Source organism: Balaenoptera musculus, chromosome 6, assembly GCF_009873245.2.
Source record: "Balaenoptera musculus isolate JJ_BM4_2016_0621 chromosome 6, mBalMus1.pri.v3, whole genome shotgun sequence".
Taxonomy (NCBI): domain Eukaryota; kingdom Metazoa; phylum Chordata; class Mammalia; order Artiodactyla; family Balaenopteridae; genus Balaenoptera; species Balaenoptera musculus.
The window spans coordinates 110351174-110371223 of record NC_045790.1 but is presented as its reverse complement, the minus strand read 5'-3'; the positions used below and the strand labels follow the sequence as shown (position 1 = coordinate 110371223).

At 56.8% G+C, this 20050-nt stretch overlaps 2 protein-coding genes across 2 annotated transcripts in view; one reads left to right on the top strand and one right to left on the bottom strand.

The window, feature by feature from the left end:
- Nucleotides 1-20050, bottom strand: part of NCS1 (neuronal calcium sensor 1) — a 62791-nt gene that overhangs the window by 23810 nt on the left and 18931 nt on the right. Inside the window, exons 2-3 of the mRNA XM_036856296.1 lie at nt 13950-13974; nt 1120-1258 (exon numbers count right to left, since the gene is read on the bottom strand). Of these exons, the coding sequence (XP_036712191.1) occupies nt 1120-1258; nt 13950-13974 (164 nt within the window). The remainder of the gene's footprint in view (nt 1-1119; nt 1259-13949; nt 13975-20050) is intronic.
- Nucleotides 4794-5643, top strand: LOC118896916 (1,2-dihydroxy-3-keto-5-methylthiopentene dioxygenase-like). The gene is made up of 3 exons (XM_036855540.1): nt 4794-4827; nt 4946-5410; nt 5597-5643. Exons 1-3 carry the CDS (start codon nt 4794-4796, stop codon nt 5641-5643), a joined length of 546 nt encoding a protein of 181 aa, XP_036711435.1.

Below are 20050 nucleotides of genomic sequence, written 5' to 3'. Positions count from 1 at the left end.
AGGCCACCTGCGGAGAAAGCCAAGGCGTGACAGAGCAGAAAAAATCCGAGTGCCCTACAGCGTGGAGCGTGGAAACAAGTTATAGTACGTCCACCTTGAATACAAGAGAGCCAGGAAATATGCCAGCGTGGCACAGAGTCTGGAGGACTGCAGATGCCCCAATGGTGGATATGCTGTCAGGGTGGCCGTCACCAGGAAGGGACACGCTGCAACACGGATAAGCCTTGAAAACACGATGCTCAGTGAAAGAAGCCAGGCACAAAAGATCCCATATTATATGATTCTCAGTTTCCTCATCTGCAAAATGGGGGCAATTAAAAGGCATCCCTACAGGTAGTTGGTTGTAAGGTCTCACTAAAAATAATCCACATAGCAACTAAACCCGTGCACCACAGCTACTGAGCCTGCACTCTAGAGCCCGCAAGCCACAACTACCGAGCCCGCGTGCTGCAACTACTGAGCCTGTGCACCTAGAGCCCATGCTGCGCAATACGAGAAGCCACCACAGTGAGAAGCCCGCGCACTGCAACAAAGAGTAGCCCCTGCTCGCTGCAACTAGAGAAAGCCCGTGTGCAGCAACAAAGACCCGATGCAGCCAAAAATAAAATAAATAAATAAATTTATTAAAAAAAAAATCCACATAAAGAGCGTAGTACGTAGTAAATGTTCAGTAAATGTCAGTTATGATTATAAATCCTGTTATTATCCCTGGAGGCATTTGCATTTTGTGCTTGTAAGAAAAGGGTCAAGGTATACATATGTGTGCATGTGTGTATACATGTATGTCTGTGTGCATGGTATGTGTGTGCATACACGGAGCTCTGTGGGTTCCTTGTGCATGTGTGAGCTCCTGCAATGTATATACGTGCATGCATTTGTGTACGAGTGCATGTATGTGTGTGCATGCATGCGTTTGTGTGCATCTGTGTATAAGCACGTGTGGGTGTGCACGCATGTGCGTGCGTTTGTGTGTATATGTGTATGTGTGAGTGCACACGTCTGTGTGTTCCTTCTCTGGAGTGGAACATCAGCAGGACAGCGTGGGTGTGGAGCCGCGCAGGCTGCCGCCGGAGGGAGGGGACTCCGGGCTGGCACAGGCCCTGTCAATTCCCAGCTCACCTTGTTTTCATCAAAGACGTTGAAAACAAATGTGGCGAACTTGGTGGGGTCTCCAAACGGGAAGAACTGCTTGTAGATCTTCTGGAAGCCTGCTGCGTCCAGCTGCCCGCTGGGGCAGTCCTTGATGAAGCCTTTGTACCTGGAGGTAGAGACCAGGTAAGAGGGTAAAGGAGACTCCAGCATCACCCACCTGCTGGGAGCTCCTGCCCAGCGCCCTGGAAGCCTGTGAATCCCTGTCCCGGGAGACAGCGCCACACGGGGCTGTGAGCACGGACCTGGACTCCACGGGCACGGGCTCATCCCACCTCTGCCTCTCGCCAGCTGTGTGACCTGGGACAGGTGGCCACACCTCTCTTAGCCTCATCTGTCCCAGAGGGATAAGAGTCACTTGGCCACTCGGCCCCCTGCTCCACACAGGCGACTAAAACAAAACTTGCGTGAACGACCTCCCCGAAGTCCCGCTCTCACACAAGGTACTCCCCCCTCCCCGACCCTCTCCACTGAGCCCCTCCCAGAGCCAGGCAGGCTGGTGGTGCTGGTGGCGCTGGTGGGCAGAGCCACCATATGGGGCCGGCAGCTGGTTCCTCCCACATGCCTGCACCCCCCAGTGTGCACACACCCGCTCCCCTGCCTGTGTTCCCAGAGAACTGTGTAAATGACGCGGGAGCCGCCCAGCAAACTGGGAGGGCATCCTGGTGGGTTCCAACTGGACCTGCCCACCCTGCATTCCCAGTGCCCAGAGACCCTCCAGATACCCGGCCAGCTGATGGCAACATGGCTTTGCAGCCCAAATCCCAGTCCTGCATTTGCTAGCTGCATCCTCAGGCAGGTGCCTTCACCTCCCTGAGCCTGACTCTCCTCATCTATAAACAGGGACAGCTATCACATCCATCTTGTGGGGACTGCGTGAGATGATGTAGCATACTTGGCACAGGGCTGGACGTAAAAAATAAGCAATGGCACGATCTTTAGTATTATGACCTCAATGTGTTCTTTTAAATCAACTCATAAGTTGGCTCCTGCGTGTAGCTTGGCAACTCCAACCAGGACATACATTCCTCTGAGGAGGATTCCCAGCACAAAGAGGGGCTAGAGAGAGTGGTCAGCTATTATCAGCTACCAGCTGCTACCTCTGCTGGACCACTCTCTGCTGGGAACTTTGCAAACCTGATTCTCCTGGAATGCCCGTAACAGCCCTATGAGAAATGTACTATGATGAAGCCCTTTTTTTTTTTTGGCTGCGTGGCTTGTGGGATCTTAGTTCCCCGACCAGGGATTGAACCCGGGCCCCAGCAGTGAAAGCGCGGAGTCCTAACCACTGGACCACCAGGGAAGTCCCAAGCCCATTTTAAAGATGAGGAAACTGAGGCTTTGAGACAGGGAGATCTGCAAGTCCTTGCAGCCCAGACTGGAGCTGAGGTGGGGTTCGAAGTAACCACTGATGGGGCCATATGCTCAGAGACACGGGCTTGCCGAAGACGTCCCCTCACCACCCCACTGTTCTCTGGTCTACCCAGGGCCACTCTCCCGTCACGTCCCGGGAAAGTTGCTGGTGGCGCCGTGACTGAGGGCCGTATACACAGGGAGTGTGTGGAGAAGCCACTGTCCCTCCACCCATCAGAGAACAAGCTAAGGGGCCCAGGCTGGGTGAAGGGACACGCAGGGCACCGGAAGGAGGGAGGCTTGGGAATCCTGGGGCCTAAGTGATCAAGGTCAGATGTCAGAAAGAAAGCAAGACAAGACTCTTGCTAACATGTCAGCGGTTCCTTAGGGGTGAGGGAGAGGCTGGGAGATGGAGTGGGGCGTGACGTTGGGCTGCCGTGGGCACCCACCCTCCCGCAGTGCCCCCAGCAAGCATGAGGCTGTAAAAAATGGCTGGGCCTCTGCGTGCCTCCCCACCCACCCCCTGGGGCACCTCGAGGGGCCAGAGGCCCAGGGAGGCAGTCCCGGCCCAGTAACCAGGATCACTGCCCCATCTCACCACCGCCTGCACCTTTGACAACAGCCCCGTGCCGGGCACTGGACTAAGCCTTCGTGGGCAGTTCCTCCTGCAGTCACCACTCAGCCCTGCTCAGTGGGTTCAGTGATCCCCATTTCACAGATGAAGGCACTGAGGCACAGAGGTCAGGGCCCCTCCCACAGCAGGTACCAAGAAGGGACTCGGCCCCTCTGGGTCCCTCCCCTTGAAGCCTCCTTCCCAGCTGGGTGTTCCAGACTCAAACTTTCACATCTGGCCAGGACGCAGAGCCAGAGAGGAGCGTTTCGGAGCCAAGATCTGGTCCATGACCCCAGGTCCCTGGTCAGGACGGGTCCCTGGGCAGGAGGAGGGAACAGGCCCAGCACCAGGCCGTGATGACCACATGGGGGCACAGCCGGCCTTGGAGGCCAGAGGGGGGCCATCGCTTCCCGTCGTGTCCCCCAGAGCCTCCTATTTCCCCACAATGGCTGTGTGTCACTTGAGTAATTTGAAAAGATTATTAAAAACAATAAAGGGAGAACAAAAGGCGCCCAGAGGCGTCTCGCGGCCCGGTCCCTGCGGGTGCCTGGCTCTTAGGAGGGGAGGCAGCGCAGGTGCCGCAGCAGCGGGAGCTGTCAGCACTGCGAACAGCTGCGGGGGGCCCTGCAGCTTTACTGGGGGCAGGTGGGTACAGGCAGGCTGGCCTCGGTGGGGAGCCTCCGGGGGAATATCCGGTTTCCCCTGCAGAGACTGTCACTGTCACTGTGGGGCCCCAGCCCCCTTGGTGCCATTAGCAGCAGGCCCACCCCCTCGGGGGCCCGATCGATGAAGGTTTGCTCCAGCCTGACGGCCCAGCCTCCTCTGGCCACACACCCTCACCGCCCCACGCCGCCCATATTCCACACCCTGCCACACTTTCCAGAGCTTGCCATGCCATCCAGCCGCCAGGCCTTTGGGCCTGCAGGTCCCTGTGCCTGCAAAACACATCCTCCTCCTCTTTGCCTGGCTAATGCACTCATCCACCAGGTCCCGGCTTCCCTCCAGGACGTCCGCCCAGGCCCCCAGGGGCTGCACTGCTCATCTGCTCCCCCATCCCTTGAACGACCCCAGCGCAGCATGAACCACGCTGTGTCATATTTGCCACCAGGCTGTGTCCTCCACCCAACAGTGAACTCCCAGTGCCCCGACGCCTGGCACATAACGGGGGCTCAGTAAATGCCCAGTAAGCTCAATGAATGAGCTGCATGAATGAATGAATGAATGAATGAACACACAGAGACAGGGAGAGGCCAGGCGTCAGGCGTCTTCTTCCTAAGCCCCGGGGATCCTGGTCAGAACCTGAGAACTCCGTGCAGATGGTTAGAGAACCACAGATATACGCCCACCCCTCTGTGGATTGATGGGGAACTGGGGACCCAGAGAGGGAGAGAGACTGGCCCAAGGTCACACAGCAAGTTAGCAGCAGAAACAGGGCTCACACCCGGGACTCCTGCCTCCCAGGCTCCCTCTTTGCCAGGCTGCACTGGCCCCAGCCCCATGGAAAGCCAAGAGCCTGCTCCCCAAACATTGCATAACCCCATCGGTCATCATCAGAAGATGCGGGGCACCCTGTCTCGCTGGAGCAGAGAGGAGGAGGTCTGTCCCAGACGCCCCACTTGCCCCAGGCCCCAAATTTGCTCTTCAAGTCCTCACAGCTCTGAGGCCAGGACTTCCTGCCATGGTCCGATTCCGAGGTGCAGCTCAGCCCCGTGGTGGGCTGAGCCAGGACACTCACCCCAGGCACACACCCCCACCCCACGGTGGGCACCCAAGGGAGCTGCGGCTTAATAACAGAGCTCTTGAGACCAGCCTGGGCAGGTCGCGGCGCAGGTCTGGGGCCAGGCGGCAGTGCCCCCGGCCCGGCCACGGTGCAGGCCTGGTACACGGACGACTCGGCTGACAACCCGCCATGGCTCCACCACAAACTACCAAATTACGAAGAAAAGATTAAGGTGATTTACAAGGAGCATTTACACCTGGATGACAAGATTCGCTTCATCTGGGACGGCAGTGGGTACTCTGACGTGAGAGATAAAGAGGACAGGTGGATCCGGATCTTCATGGAAAAGGGAGACGTGATCATTCTCCCTGCCGGGATTTACCACCATTTCACACTGGACGAGAAGAAATACGAGAAAGCCATGCGGCTGTTTGTGGGAGACCCAGTGTGGACGGCATACAACCAGCCGGCTGACAACTTCGAGGCCCGGAGGCAGAACCTGGAATTTCTGGCGCAGACAGCCCAGCGGAGCCCTGGGGCCTCATGCACCCCGGCCCCCCTTGTGAAGGTTCCAGGTGTGATGGCAGCAGAAAATCTGTCATTTTCTCCTTGCTTTTGTCTTATAGACTTGAGGCTAGGTGAGCTTTCCTCTGCAAGGTTGCTTGATCAGAATACATTTTAATGGAAGTAGCTATAGAACTTGTTTGTACATGGAAGCACCTGTGGAAATCTGGGCAAATCCGTTCATTTCTCTGATTCAGGATCAGTGGTCAGTGGCCCTGTGTCAGCTGGTGCCTCCAAGCTCTGACCGAGTGAATTTCATCTCCCCAAATGCAGCCATTTAGCTGCCCCATCTGGACAATTTTTGGACTTTAAGCAGATACCAGGTGAGGCCATGCCTGCCTTGTGCAGAGGGGTGACAGTGGATGACAGGACTGGGCAGAGAAAAGATGCTTTTCTCCCAAAACACGGGGGAATCTGGGGGGCGGTGGGGTGCCGTGGGGGACGAACTGGCATGTTAGGGGGACACTCGCTTGCTTATGCCACTTTCTTGTTCAAAATATAGTAGCTGCCTTAATGTTAAAAGAAAATAAATAAAAATTTAAAAAATAGGAGTTCCTGCCCAAGAATTCTATCCCAGGATGACTGAGAGATGTACGTGACTGCAGCCCCATCCCTGACCCAGGCTCAGGTTCCAACAGGCCTGAGCCTCTCCCTCTCCCCGCCCCCACCCCGTCTCTCCTTCAGACACGCTGCTGCCTGGAAACCTGCTCTGGGGCCTGCCCTGTGCTCCAGCCCTGGCCCATCCTGTCTCACTGTGAGAGGGGCCCGAGCAAACCCCTTCCCTGCAATGCCCGCCAGTTTCCCTGCTGGTAAAATAAGTGACTTAGACTAGATCAGGGTTTTTCCACCCACGCCATGGCATCCCTGGCCTCCACCTGCTAGATGCCAGAAGCACCCCCACCCCAGGTTATGACAACCCAAAGTGTCTCCAGACAGTGCCAAATATCCCCCCGGAGCAGAACCACTCCAGTGGAGAACCACGGGGCTAGATGGTCTCTGGGGACCCCCACAAAGCAGGGGGAAGGGTCTTCCCCAGTGTCTGCCTTCCAGTGATCTGCGATTCTGAATAACAGGGACCTACTGAGAGCCGGGCACGGAGCTATGTGATTTCCAAGCACCATTTCACCAAATCGTCCCAACAGGCCCAGGAGGGGAGGATTATTATGCCCATTGTACAGATGGGGAAACTGAGGCTGGGGGCTGTTAAGTCTCCTGGCTCAGGGCCTTCACACGGCATTTCTTTTGCCCGGCCCACTCCTTCCCCTACTCCTTCCCCCTTTTTTTCTTGGCTTCAGTGCATCTCCCCTAGAGAAGCCCGCTCTGGCCACCCAAGACTCCAGTGCACACACTGGTCGACACACTCACAGCACCCTGTCCCTGGCCTGGGCCTCGCAGCTGTGCCTGTAGCCTGTATGATGCCTGGGCCAGTGAGTGCACCACAGGGTCCGTCAAGGCAGGGGCCCCGTCTTCTAGCTCACCCCGAATCTGCAGGGTCCACCGCAGGTGCTCAGTAAATATCTACTGGAGCTGCACAGCTAGCAAATGGGGGGCCACAACTGGACCCCTGCCACCGCCTCTGTGTGCAGCCAGTCACCAGCGAGGCCCGAAGCCTCCGTGGCCTGCTTTCCTCAGTGCCTTCTGCCTGATTCCAGACCAAGGGTGGAAGCAGCAGTAGTCCTGGCACTGTTGCTGGCACAGGTTAGGCCGGGGAGGGGGGGTGAGGCACAAAAAGCGTTCTGAGGAATTTATATGGAGACCACCCCTCCCACAACCATGTTCTAGAGCAGGGGTCTCAACTCTCTTCGGGGATGGGAGGAGAAGCTGTGGAACCGAGCCGGGGACGTGGCACGGCTCCTGAGCTCCATATGCAGTTTCCAGCCACCAGAGCACAGGTTTTCGACATGGTTGACTGTGCTTGGGAACCAGCTCTCCACGACGGGGTGGAGACGGGAGAAGAAAATCCCAGATTTGACAACTGCATTCTTAAGCCTCTTTAAAAGGGAAAGGGGAAAAAAAAAGAAAGCTGTCATTTCATAAAAACACTGAAGGCTGAACGCCACTTATAAAACACTCCCGACTCAACGCTGGGCTTCCTCCCTGTAAGCTTCCCACCCCGCCTCTGCCCCCCACTGCGCCAGCCTGTGTCCCCCAGGGGACTCCAGCACCTCGTCTCCCCCAGTCCCTGCCGCCCCCAGTGCTGGCCATGGGCCTGGCACATAATAGGTGCTCAGTAAAGATTTACGGAATGAATGAACCAACAAATGAATGAAGGAATGAGCGAGCAGATGAATGAATTAGTGAATGAGTGACAGAATGAATGAGGGAGTGAGCAAATGAGGGAGTGAGCGAATGAATGAAGGAGTAAGGCAGTGAATGAGGGAGTGAATAAATGAATGAAGGAGTGACTGACTGAATGAATGAGGAGCAAATGAGTGACTGAATGAATGAGGGAGTGAATGAGTGACTGGATGAATGAATGAATGAGTGAATGAAGGCATGAGGGAGCAATGAGGGAGTGAATTAATGAATGAATGAGTGACGAGAGAATGCATGAATGCACGCTGGCCATGAGGCACGGGTCCAACTCCAACTCAGCATCCCGTTCTCTGTGGCCCCCAGCATCCCCAACGCCACCAGGGCCTTGGTTCCCCAAAGGCACCAGCCTGCTAGGACTTTCTGGAATTCACTGCTTGCAGTTCCCACAGAGCCTCGTCCTCTGGGACCCAGCTTGAAGCAAGCCTCGCATAGCCCTCCATGCCCACCTCCCTCCCCGCCAGGATTAGGTGTGGCAGATGCTGCTCTCTGCAGTGTGGAAAGTGGGAAGTAAGTAGATGGATAAATAATAAAGCGTAACCCCCAGCTGCAATCAGGGACTGCCACAGCGGCCCTGGCAAACTGTTCTCCCATTATCTTTTCAAACACCTTCCTTCCCCTGGCGTTCCCCTCCCAGCTCCCTGGAGACCTGCCTTCAGATGATCCTGGAGGAGGGGCTCAAACACATCCATGAGGATGAGGCCTCTTCCCTGCTCCTCTCCCCTCCCCCATCTCTCTCCTCACCGCGCCCCCCCATCCTCCACCGCCTTCAGCTTTGTGGGGTTTCCCAAAGCCAGAGCCAGCAGAGCTGAGCCCCCGTAGCCCAGGCCATGGAGGCCAGCAAGCTGGACCCAGACTCCACACACACACACAGCTGTGAGACCCAGACAAGTATCTCCGCCCTTCGGAGCCTCAGTTTCTTCATCTGTAAAACGGGCTGTTCCTAGACTGACCCCACGGCATTGGCGGCGGCCTCCTTACCCACAGCTGTGACTGCGGAGGAGGGTCCAGGATTGACAGCCGGCCCTGTGGAGGCGGCTGCAGAATTCCTCCTGCTTCCGCCCACTATTTTTGTTACAATACCATCGGGTTATTTGGTTATTATAAATGTAATAAAAGCATTACAGACAACTTGTAAAATAGAAAATATAAGAGAAAAAAGAATACCCATGATGCCACCACCCCCAGCACACCCACTTCTAGCCTCTGGCCAGTCTCCTTTGCATCTTCTTTTCCGTCCACACTTTCTTCATCATGGAACTGTGTTGGGGCACTATTTGTGCCCTGCTGTTCCCCCTCGGGATGGCGTTCCCTTCACCCTCCAGGTGATCACAATTTCACGATCGCCTTTAAGGGCCTGGGACCTGCTATAGTTTCCTAGTCAGTCCCCATCGAGGTTCCCGATCTTCCATTGTGGTGAATGGAGCTTGGTCAAGAGGAAGGGATGCGGTGGGCGGGGGCCTCAGGCTGGCTGTGGACCTGACACTGGCCCCACCTCCCGACGCCCCAGCCTCCTCCCATCTCTGCCAAATACAGAGCCAGGAGCAGCGGAGATGACACCATGGGTGCCCAGCATGAAGCCGGGGGTGAGGTGAGCGCCCAGCTGGCCCGGCTCAGGCATCACATCCCTGTGGCCTGGTCTGCGCTCCTGACCACCTGGGGCCTCAGCTCTCCTGGAGGACCTGGGACATGCCCAGCTCTGCTTCTGCTCACTGGGTGGCCCAGGACAAGTCACAGAGTCACAGAAGACCCCTGGGTCTGGTTCCTATTCTGGGGAGCAGCTACTGAAAGTCAGCACCAAACAAGATGATCCTGTACCAGGCTGGAAAAACAGGGGCAGGGTGGTCAGTGCAGACCTCTCCCAGGAGGTGACACTGCAGCGAAGATGCCAAGATCTGGGGCAGAGGGAACAGCAGAGGGAACAGCAAGGATGGAGGCCCTGAGGTAGGAAGGAGCGTGGCATGGCTGAGGGACAGTAAGTGTGGCTGGTGCCTGCTAAGCTGGGGAGAGGGTGAGGCCAGAGACCTTGGGGAGCCCCAAGGACCAGTCAAAGGGGCTGGGTCTTTATTCTAAGTGCAGTAAGAAGCCAAGAAGGGCTTTAAGCAAGAGAGAGAGAAACACAGGAGGAAACTGAAACCGCCCTGGCTGAATCCACCCACACACGTCACAGGTGGGATCGGAAAACTCTGTCCATTGCAGCCCCGCTGCTCTCCGTGTGCCCCTCCCTCCCATTTCCCAATCCCACCTCAGATGGTTTGGTACTAAATTGTTTGCTGCCCTGGTAGTCTGGGCTCAGGAACCTGAGTTTTCCCAAGGAAGGGCAGGCATTCCCCAGCTATCAGGTGCCAGAGAGCCATTTAGGACATGAAGGGGCATGGCTGGAGGCCGTGGTGAGAAAGGGTCCTCTGAAATGGGCCAGGGCACTTGGGATGCAGGTGCTTGTCCCATTTGTCTCCTGTGCAAAGGACAGAGGGGATAGTGGGCTGCATGGATCTGGCCTCTGACCCAGCAGGCTTGTGTTATGGTCCCAGTGAACCAGGGAGGTGTAGGCCCATCATGGGATTACAAATTGGTTCATTTCGTGTGCTAAGAATAATTACACGGGCTGCCCACAGCACTGGAGGAGACTGATCCAGAGTGCCATAATCTGTGATCCATTACTGATGTCTGCTGTGGACACAGGTGGGGAGAGTGGTGGTATGAGTGTCGCTGTTTAACCATCCCTAGTCTACCTTCGCCCTGTGGGGTATAACCATTCTAGGATACAACAGTGAGGTGGGTGGTGGGCTGACCCAGGAGGGTTAGAGAAAGGCACCACCAAAATGAACCAAAGGGCATTTACTTGAGGTCCATGGAACTTTGTGGCAAAGAAAAGATCTTTTTTTTTCTTTATGAGCTCTTTAGAGAGAGTTTCCCTACAGCAAGGACTGGGCATCACAAGGGCCCTGGTTTTGTTGTAGAAGCCTCAACTGCCTCCTCCAGGCCAGCCTCCTTGGCCTCCCTGCTGTTCTTCAAACACACCAAGCCCCTTCCCACTGCTGAGCCTCTGTCCTTGCCGTTCCCTGTGCCTGGAACACTGTTCTGTGGTTGTCTTTTTGTCCAGGTCATAGCTCAGATGTCAGCTTGATGAAGGAACAAAATCCCTCCACCTGTTTGGGATTCAGTTTCCCCATCTACATAATGAGGAGAGGACCCTCAATCTCAGGATCCCTCCATGGTTGTACTGATCAGTGTTATTAGTAGTATTAGCATTATTAACAAAACAGAGAACTTATTACTAGGCTCTGTTCCAGACACTGTGTATGAATTAGCTCATTTATTCTTCACAGTATTCCTATAAAGCTTGACTATTATTACCCTCACTTTCCAGATGGGGAAACTGAGGCACCGAGCAGTCCAGTAACTTGTCCGAGGTTGCTCAGCTCAAGCCCTGGTTCCGGAGCCTTTCTGGCCACTTTGCCTCCTGTCTCTCCTGGGGAAGACCCAGGGGAACAGGGGAGGATGCCAGGGCTCAGGTGCGCCCTGCACCTCCTGGGGCTCAGGAGCCTCGTCTAGGGAATGCCATGGTGGGACACCGCTCTGGGTGACTACGAGGACAAAATGAACAAGGCCACATCTGAGAGCGCACCCAGCACGCAGCAGCACTGGGGAGGCATCTGCCACCTCGCAAGGACAGACCTCGCCCTCATCCCCTGCTCTGACCTTCTCTGAGCCTCAGCTTAGTTTTCCCTTCGCCATGGAGATGATAAACCATGTCAACCCCCGGGACAGCGCCCAGGAGTCGATGACAATGCGTATGTGAAGCACCTAGGGGTGCCGGATGGGTGCTGAGCACCTGCTATGGCCAGGCCCTGGGGACATAGCAGTGAACAGGGCAGAGCCGGCCTCAAGGTCAGGAGGGGAGGCGAAGGGGGATGCAGACCTGTAACTGCTGTTTGTCCCAGGTGTGTCCTGTTTGTGCCTGGTGTGTCCCGGGCTGTGACACTGGGCTGTGGGAGGTCGGAGGAGGCCCCTAACTCAACCTGCGGGCTCAGGAGCTTTCAGGGAAGAAGGCCTGAGGGTGAGGAGGTGGTGGCCAAGCAAAGAGGAGGAGGGGTGTTCCCAGAGGGGGGAACAGCCCAGGCAAAGGTCAGGAAGCCCCAGAAAGTAAGGTGAATTTGGGAACGGATAGCAATTCGGGCAGGCCAGAGGGCAGAGGGCAGAGGAGAGGAGGAAATGGCAGCGAGACTGGAGGGGTTGGCACAGCAAGGCTGGCCTGAGCCGGGCCTCATAACCACGTAACCATGCCAGAGGTGCAGACTTCACCTGAGTCCAGGGAGAGTTTAAGCAGAAGCCTGGCATCGTTGAATATTTGCTCAACAAAGACCCCTCTGGCTGCCATGTGGGAAGGAGGGGGATTATGTACAGATGGGGAATCCAGGAAGGCTTCCTGGAGGAGGTGACTTAGGTAAGCCTTGGGAGAGTGGAGTTCAGATGGCCCCGAAAGGAAGGGTGGGAAAAGTGAGTGACAAAGGCTCAGGAAGGCCGGGTGGGGCAATCCAGGAGGGAGAGCCTCACAGATAAAGACCTAGAAACAGGGACTTCCTTGGTGGCGCAGTGGTTAAGAATCTGCCTGCCAACACAGGGGACACGGGTCTGATCCCTGGTCCGGGAAGATCCCACATGCCACGGAACAACTAAGCCCGTATGCCACAAATACTGAGGCTGCGCTCTAGAGCCCGTGAGCCACAACTACTGAGCCTGCGTGCTGCAACGACTGAAACTCGCGCGCCTAGCGCCTGTGCTCCACAACAAAGAGAAGCCACCACAATGAGAAGCCTGCGCACGGCAACGAAGAGTAGCCCCCACTCGCCGCAACTAGAGAAAGCCCGCGCACAGCAATGACGACCCAACGCAGCCAAAAAAAAAAATACCTAGAAGCAGGAGTATTTCTGGAATGCTCACCTGGGGAAGCGGAGAAGTGGAAAATGAGGTCAGAGGCAGGTCAGGCCCACCTGTTGGGTCCTAGGATGTGGGGGAGGAAGAAGGGAGTGGCAGCTGCTCCCGTCGCATCCACTCCCCCTGTGGGGCACAGCCAGCTCACCACCCCGGTTCTGCCCACCTAGCCGGGGTCTCCAGCAAGGGGTCAGCAGAGCCAAGCAGGGCAGCCACAACTCTCCCCCTCTGCCACCTGGACTCAAGGACAGGGAGGTGTAGACAGTGGCCCCTGGGAAGCCTGGCCCTGCCCCCAGCAGGGCTCCACCAGGAGTCTCGTGGCCTGGGCCCTTGCCATGGCCGCTGCGGCCTGCTGTGATGGAGGGCACATCTGTAGGCCTCAGCTCCCCATCTGAACAGTCGACAGAAGACCACTGTCAATGGCTGTCATCTCTTGGGACCTTTACAGGGAATGTTGCCCTGATGCCTCATCATTCCTGTCACACACGTGGGGAAACGGAGGCTGAGGGGGGTTGGATCACTTGAGGTCACTTGGATAGGAAGAGGTAGGTGCAGAGTCCATTTCTAAGCCACCAAACTTTCTGGAAGGTCTCCAAGCTCGCCTCCTCGCTCACCTACTCCCAACTCAGGTTCACCTTACCATCTGTGGGTCTCCCCTGTCTGCTCCACATTCCACAATGACAGCCAGTATACCACTCTCCCCTCTCTGCCCCAGGGCAGGCATAACTAATCCATTCCAGACCTTCCAGGCATTAATGATGCTATACTTTCCGTTTGCTCCATGATATACAGCCTCAGAATCCTTCTTAACACAGCACTCCAGGCAGCTACTATGGATTGATTAGAGCTGGCATCCAGAAAGAAACCTATCTGCCATCCTTGATCCACTCTAATCAATCACTTTATAGACAGGGTGGCTGAACTCTAGAGAAGAGACTTTTCAAGGCCACGGGATGATTTAGTGACAAAGCTGGGCCTGGGATCCAGTCTCCTGACTTGTTTCTGGTCCAAACCCCTCCCTTGGCTGAGCAGGGTCTGAAATTAACACTGGTGGTCCTTAGAGATGCCACCCAAGGCAAGGAGTCACCACCACCCCACCCCCACCCCAGTTCAACTGGATCTATGTCAGTCTCCTGTGAACAAAGGGATCTGAACAAAGGCTGCCTGGACTGGTTTGCAGATAAGCCGCTCTCAGAGGGTCCTCCATGTGCCGCTGTCCCGGGCAGCTGGACTGCCGTCTCATCGGCACAAAGCCAACACCCCCTCTCCCACCCAACAGTTTGGGGAAAAGCAGCTACTCACCACTGCTGGACCTCCTTCTCAGTAACTGCAAAAGAAAACAGAAAAGTGGCCTTTTAGCTCAGGAAGGCGTCCTAGGGGACAGACAGACACAGGGGAGCCTCCTTCCTGCCCTCCCCACCCCGGCCCACAGCCAGTCTGCCCAAGTCTGGACACCAGCCAGCTCTGAACAAGAAGGTGCCTGCAACTCCCACCCCCGCCCCGGTGAACAGTCCCAGTCAGGAGCTCTGTGTCTAACCCCCCCAGGGGATGACACTGGCCCATCCCCTCCAGATGCCCACTGCACCGCCTGGAGGACGGCCGAGATCAGCCTCTTGCGGGCAGGGGCTGGCCTCTCCCTGCAGTCCTGGGCTGGGCAGGCAGGATTATTGTGCCCAGGCCAACACTGAAGATAATTCTTCCCCATGTCGCATCCCTGGGGACAGGACGGTCACAGAAGTCACTGGCTTCCCCGGGCACTCAGCTGCCCTGCCTGCACATGGGGGGCCAGGGCAGAAAGGCCGAGCCCCCTCCTCAGCCCTGGCAGCACCCAGCAGCTTCCCCTCCTCCACCCATCCCTCCAGCCCCTCAGAGCCATCAGTCCCGGCTTCTTTTTACAGGCAAGACGAGAACAGAACGGTGAACCAAAAGCCAGAATGAGCCATATAAAGTAGCTGAACCTCCAGCCAAGCCCAAACAGTCATTCTTCATTGAATCATGAAACAAACAAAAAAATGTTTTTTTATGAAAAGTACTGAATCAGTTCAGGTTGGAACAAAACCAGTAATTTCACTCAAATCACTGAACAAGAAAATCTAACCACCTCTAAGGCCTCACTCATTCTCGGGGCAGAGGGGGCGGGGAGTGACTTTGGGAGAGCACCTCCAGCTCCCCATGCCTCAGTTTCCTCGTTTGTAAAGTGGGAAAGATAGTTATAGTACCTGCCACACGAGCTGTCCTGGGAATTCAATCAGAACAGGTGTGAAAACTCCTGAATCCCCAGCACAGGGCCTGGCACACGGACGTGCTCAATACAGGCCTGTACAATGAATGCATGAATGAACAAACGAATGGACAGGAAGGTGGGTGTTGGGTGCAGGTCAGGTGAATAAAGGAACTGGCATCCCTTCCCAGAGAAGTGAGGAGGGAGGCCCAAGGGGGTCCACCTCACCCTTTGTGCCCGATCACACTTGAGGCCACTTTTCAAAAACTGTTCAAAGCAAGCTCGTAACAGCTGCCAAGTCCTGAGTGCCCACTGCGAGCCTCGATCTGTACCAGGGCGGGCCTCTGTGCTTCGGCTCAGCTGCCCTGACGACGCTCCCAGGGAAGCTGAGACTCTGCCCCGGCTGCAAATGGGGAAACTGAGTTACAAAATGGGCAGGACGTGAAGTGGCAGTGCGAGGGTCTGAACTCAGGTCTGTGGCTCAGCCATCTGCCAGCCAGGCCCTGGCAGTCAGGCTCTGGGGGCAGGCTGCAAGCTCCTGCCAGGCCCCTTCTCGTCGGTGCTCTCCTCCCACGAGCCCAATCAGAGGCTAAGGAAGAGCCCGGTCCATGAGCAGGATACTGACAAAAAGAGCGAGGCAACAGTGAGAGCTGTAGGTTACTGGGAACAGCCAGACCTGGTGTAAAAAAATGCAATTTTCCAAGAGAGTTTTGGCAGAGGGTAGGGGGTGGGAAGGGAGTCCAGCAGGAGGGTGGAGAGGGAAGTGTCCGTGGTCTAACTCAGGGTGGGCTGGCCTACACCTGCCACCCACACCTGGCAGTGAAGAGCAGCAGGGGCTGAGGGGCTGATGCTTAAAGACCCAAGCTGGAGACACAGGAGTCCCATCATAGCACAGCTGGGAACTTAGGGGCTTATACTCTGGAGCCAGACTGGACAGCCTGAGTTTAAACCTAGCACCACAGCTTCCTAGCTGTGTGTCCTTGGGCTAAGTACTTCCCTTCTCTGAGCCTCAGTTTCCTCATCTGTCAAATGGGCTTGTTGGGAAGATTAAAGTGCTTGGTGCTCTTCACGGGCATAAGACTCCCACAGGTAGGTGTGATCCCATTTTCCCAGTGAGGAGACTGAGGCTCAGGCAGGTCTGCTTACTTGCCCGAAGTCACCCAAGGTGACTGGGTGGGGCCAGAGGCCAGGACTGTGCCTCCAGAACCCAGGATGGATGTCCAAGTGGATGCCCACCCCCCGCCCACCTTGCGTAAGCCAATGAGCTGCATGACCTTGTATGACCTTGGCGTCATGTGATCTAAACGGCAGGAGCCGGGTAGCAAGGGCTCAGGCAGCTGGTCCACTGCTGACCTTAGGGGAGGCCTCCCAGGGTCAGAGAAGGCTTTCCTGGAATCCCCCAGCTCAGAAGTCCCAACGCTCTCCTGACCACACAACCCCGCCCCGTCCCCCAGCAGCCTCCCCCCAGGGCCTCTCAGCCTCCAGGCTCCCCTGTGCCCCTCACCAGCCCCTGAACCCAACAAGCTCCTAGGATGCAGACATGTTTGGCTGCCCCCTGCCCCATTAGAATGGTCCCACCACAGTACACTGTGTGGTCAGCAGGCAGCCAAGCTGTAAGCTGGGGAGGGGCAGACAGGTGGCTGTGAGCTGGGGAGGGGAAGACAGGCCCTGCCCCGTGCTTTAAGCGAATTAACCTTTAGAAAACAGGTATCCCCTGGCACCATCCCAGGCCCAGCAGCTGCCACTGCTTGACTGCCTGGAGCCTTGGAGGATCTTGGAGGGTCTTGGAGGAGGGCGGGCAGCAGGCAGGTCTCAGGGGGCCTGGCCACCTGCCCCCAGCCCCTCCCCAAAGGTCAGGCAGGTCTGCATCCAAATCCAAGCCCCCCGAGTCTAATCATGAGGATATAACCAGGCAAATGCAGAATGGGGGACATTCTATAAGACAAGTGGCCACGATACTTCTATAAGTCAGGGTGCGAAAGGTAAAAAAGGCAGGGGGTTATTCCAGAAAAAAAAACTAAAGAGACAAGGCCATCAAATGCAGCTCGCAATGCCTGGATTGGGTCCTGGATCTGGAGTTGAAGACCAGCTACGACGGGTATGGTGGATATGACGGGGCTGGTGGGGGAAGCTGCCTGCAGGCGGGCAGTTGGATGCCCTGATGGACGCACTGTTGGTTTCTTTAGGAGCAGCAACGGTAGGGAGGCTATGCGGGAAAATGTCCTCTTTCCTCGGGATGTGCCCTGAAGCATTTAGGGGTGACGATCAGGATGCCTGCAGCCTCTTGCGAAAGGTTCAGAAATACACACACACAGATTTAGAAAGCGAGAGGAAGCAGATGTGGCAAAATGCTGACAGCTGGTGAATCTAGATGCGGACACACAGGTGCTCACAGCACTAGTGCTGCTCTTGATCTTTCAAAATAAAAAGTTGGGGGGAAATATTTGTCCTCATCAGCCCACCACCTGTGTGCCGTCCTCACAGCACCAGAAGGGCCGAGGGTCCTGCCCAGGAGCACGCCCCTAGCAGCTCCGACCACCACAGGCACTAGGAGGGAGGAGGGGGCTGAGGGACAGTTATGGGGTCCCTCTGCCTCCGCCCTCCACCCACGTACTAGAGCGACAGGCTCAGGCTCCCGGCTTGTTCCCATCCCCCATCTCCCGGAGCCGACCTCCGGTGTGAAATTAACAAGCATCCACCAAGCACTCGGTGGGTCCAGGCTCAGCACTCAGGGCCCGGCACGAATGAAGGGCATTTTCAGTGCTACTGGCCCCTGCTCTCCTGCCTTCCCCCAACCCTGTGACCCCCTCAAGCTCCTCTAACTGGTCCCACCTCCAGGCCTTTGTACCTGCTGTTCCTTCTGCCCAGAACACATGCCCTCACCTCTGCTACCTGTAACCCCTACACACATTTCAAGTCCCAGCTGGGATGTCCCTTTTCTAGGAAGCCCTCCCAAGCCCCCTTTGGAAACTCCCCTCGTATGTGGGAATCACTGTTTTACACGTAGTCTGTCTTCCCATCAACTGTACAACAGAGGCTCAGACAGGGCACTGCCTGCCGGGGCCAAGCCAGGGAAAGGGGGTAACAGGACATCGGTACAGTAGGGTGGGCCACAGAGAGGCCTCTGGTTGTGTGGTCTTGGGCGAATGACCCCACACCTCTGAGCCTTGGTTTGTTCATCTGTAAAATGGGACCAACAGCCTCTCTCTTAGAGGAGGAAGATGGACTTAAAGCGCTTGGTGTGATGCCTGGCACCCAGTGAGCACTCAGCAGAAGCCCTATTTTCCCCCTCACCTTCCCAGCTGGACGCTAAGCCCCCAGAGGTCAAGGCGCTTCTCCCAGCATCACCCCCAAAGCCCAGCCCAGTGTCCTGTTGATTCCCACATCAACACCAAGCCACTTGGCTGGATTGGGAACACATCCTAAAACATGTTTCTCACAACATGTTTACCTTCACAATTACAACTGGCTTCGGCCAATTTTAAAAACAAGCTGCCTTTCTCCAGCTCACCCCTGCCTCCAGGCCTGGCGTGCCCAGGCTCATTAGGAAACCAGTATTTAAGACCTGTCTTGATCACTTGTAGGCTGGGTTGCTCCAAACAAGTTACTTAACCTCTCTGAACCTCAGAGTCCTCATCTGAAGGATGGGGTACAAACTCCTACCTGGCAGAGTCATCGGGAGGGTTTCTTGAGAGGTGGATAGAAAATTCCCAGCTTAGCATGGGGCTGAGCTCTACTCCCCTCCTGCTGACCTCCCCCGAGAGCTGGGGGCAGCAGAGCGGGAGGGAGCCTTCTGGGGGCTCAGCGTGGAGAGAGGGGCCCAGCCCCTGCCCGCTGCCCAGCCTTCACCCCCCAGCTGTGGCAGGGGTGCCCCCAGGGCCCCCTGCTCCCCTCCACCCACAGAGCCGCGTTCCCAGGCCGCCCCCACTCCTCCTCCTTTCCCTGCAGCTCTTGTCTGCCAGGAACGAACACACGAGAGCCGGTCCCTGGAGCCCAGGATAAATGTTGAGTCTGATTTTGATTTCCCTAAAGCAAAATACCTCTCTCCTGATTGAAGCTCAGCTCAAACATGGTGGGCACAGAAAGCAGGGGCTGCGGCCCACAGAGGCGCTGGCGGCAGCAGGAGGGATGGAGGGCATCCTGCGTGTGAGCTCTTCCCCCCTCCCCAGCCACTGTCCTGCGGGCCCTTTCCAGCTCCAGGGACAAAGGCTGTGTGAGTGTCGGCTGTGCCTCCTCCACCCCCACTGCAGGAAAACCATTAGCAAAGGGGCCTCCGGTTTGATTCACACAAAAAGGGAACTGGGGGCTGTTTGGACCTGGCTGCCAGCATCCCCTTGTCACTGAATCCCACCCTCCCATCAGTCCTGACATCACTGACTGTACACCTTCCAGAAGTGCAGCCCCCCTCGGTCAGCTCCTCCCCAGGCCCTAGGCCTCGCCGTCTTTGCTCAGCCTCCAAATAGTGGGGTTCTCCAAGTCCCTGCCTCGGTGTTCTCCTCACGTGCTCTCTGGGGGGCGGCATGTGCACCCCTCCCTCCAGGCTTCTGGCTCCTCTGGACAGCCCAGGGACCCCTCATGCTCCAAGTGGCCCAAAGGGACCCCCATCCCAGACCGGAACTCCCCTCGTGGATCCCCATTCTGTGAGCACCCCTGTTCCTGCCCTACCGGCAGTGCCACCCATCCTGGCTCCCTGGAGAGCACGAGAGCACTGACCAGGGCCGGCCTGGAGTCCCCCACCCCAGCCCAGGGCTGTGCCAGCCTCTTCTCAGCCTCCCACCTCCGTTCCTCCCTCCCATCTGGTCCCCACCCAGCAGCCGCCAGCAGCCCTAATTTGGTCATGTCCCTCCCCTCCTAGCAAAGCTTCTTCAGAGAAGGGAGAGAACGTGCTGGTGGGCCAGGATGCGCCCCCTGCCCCACAGCAGCCTGACTCCCCCACTCCAGGGGCCGTGACCCCCGCATCCCCAAGGAGGGGCAGTTGTCTGTAGGAGAGATGGCAGAGCATGGTGGTCTTGTGGGACGTGGATTCCAGGGGTCTGCTGCCCCCGTCCTGCACGACCTGTCACTTCCCTGGTCTGGGCCTCTGTGTCCCTGTCCCTGAAGGGGGACAGCAACGCTACCCGGCTGTGCCAGCGCGAAGGGCTGCACCGGGGAGAACAGGAAAGTGCCCTGAATGCCCGTGGGG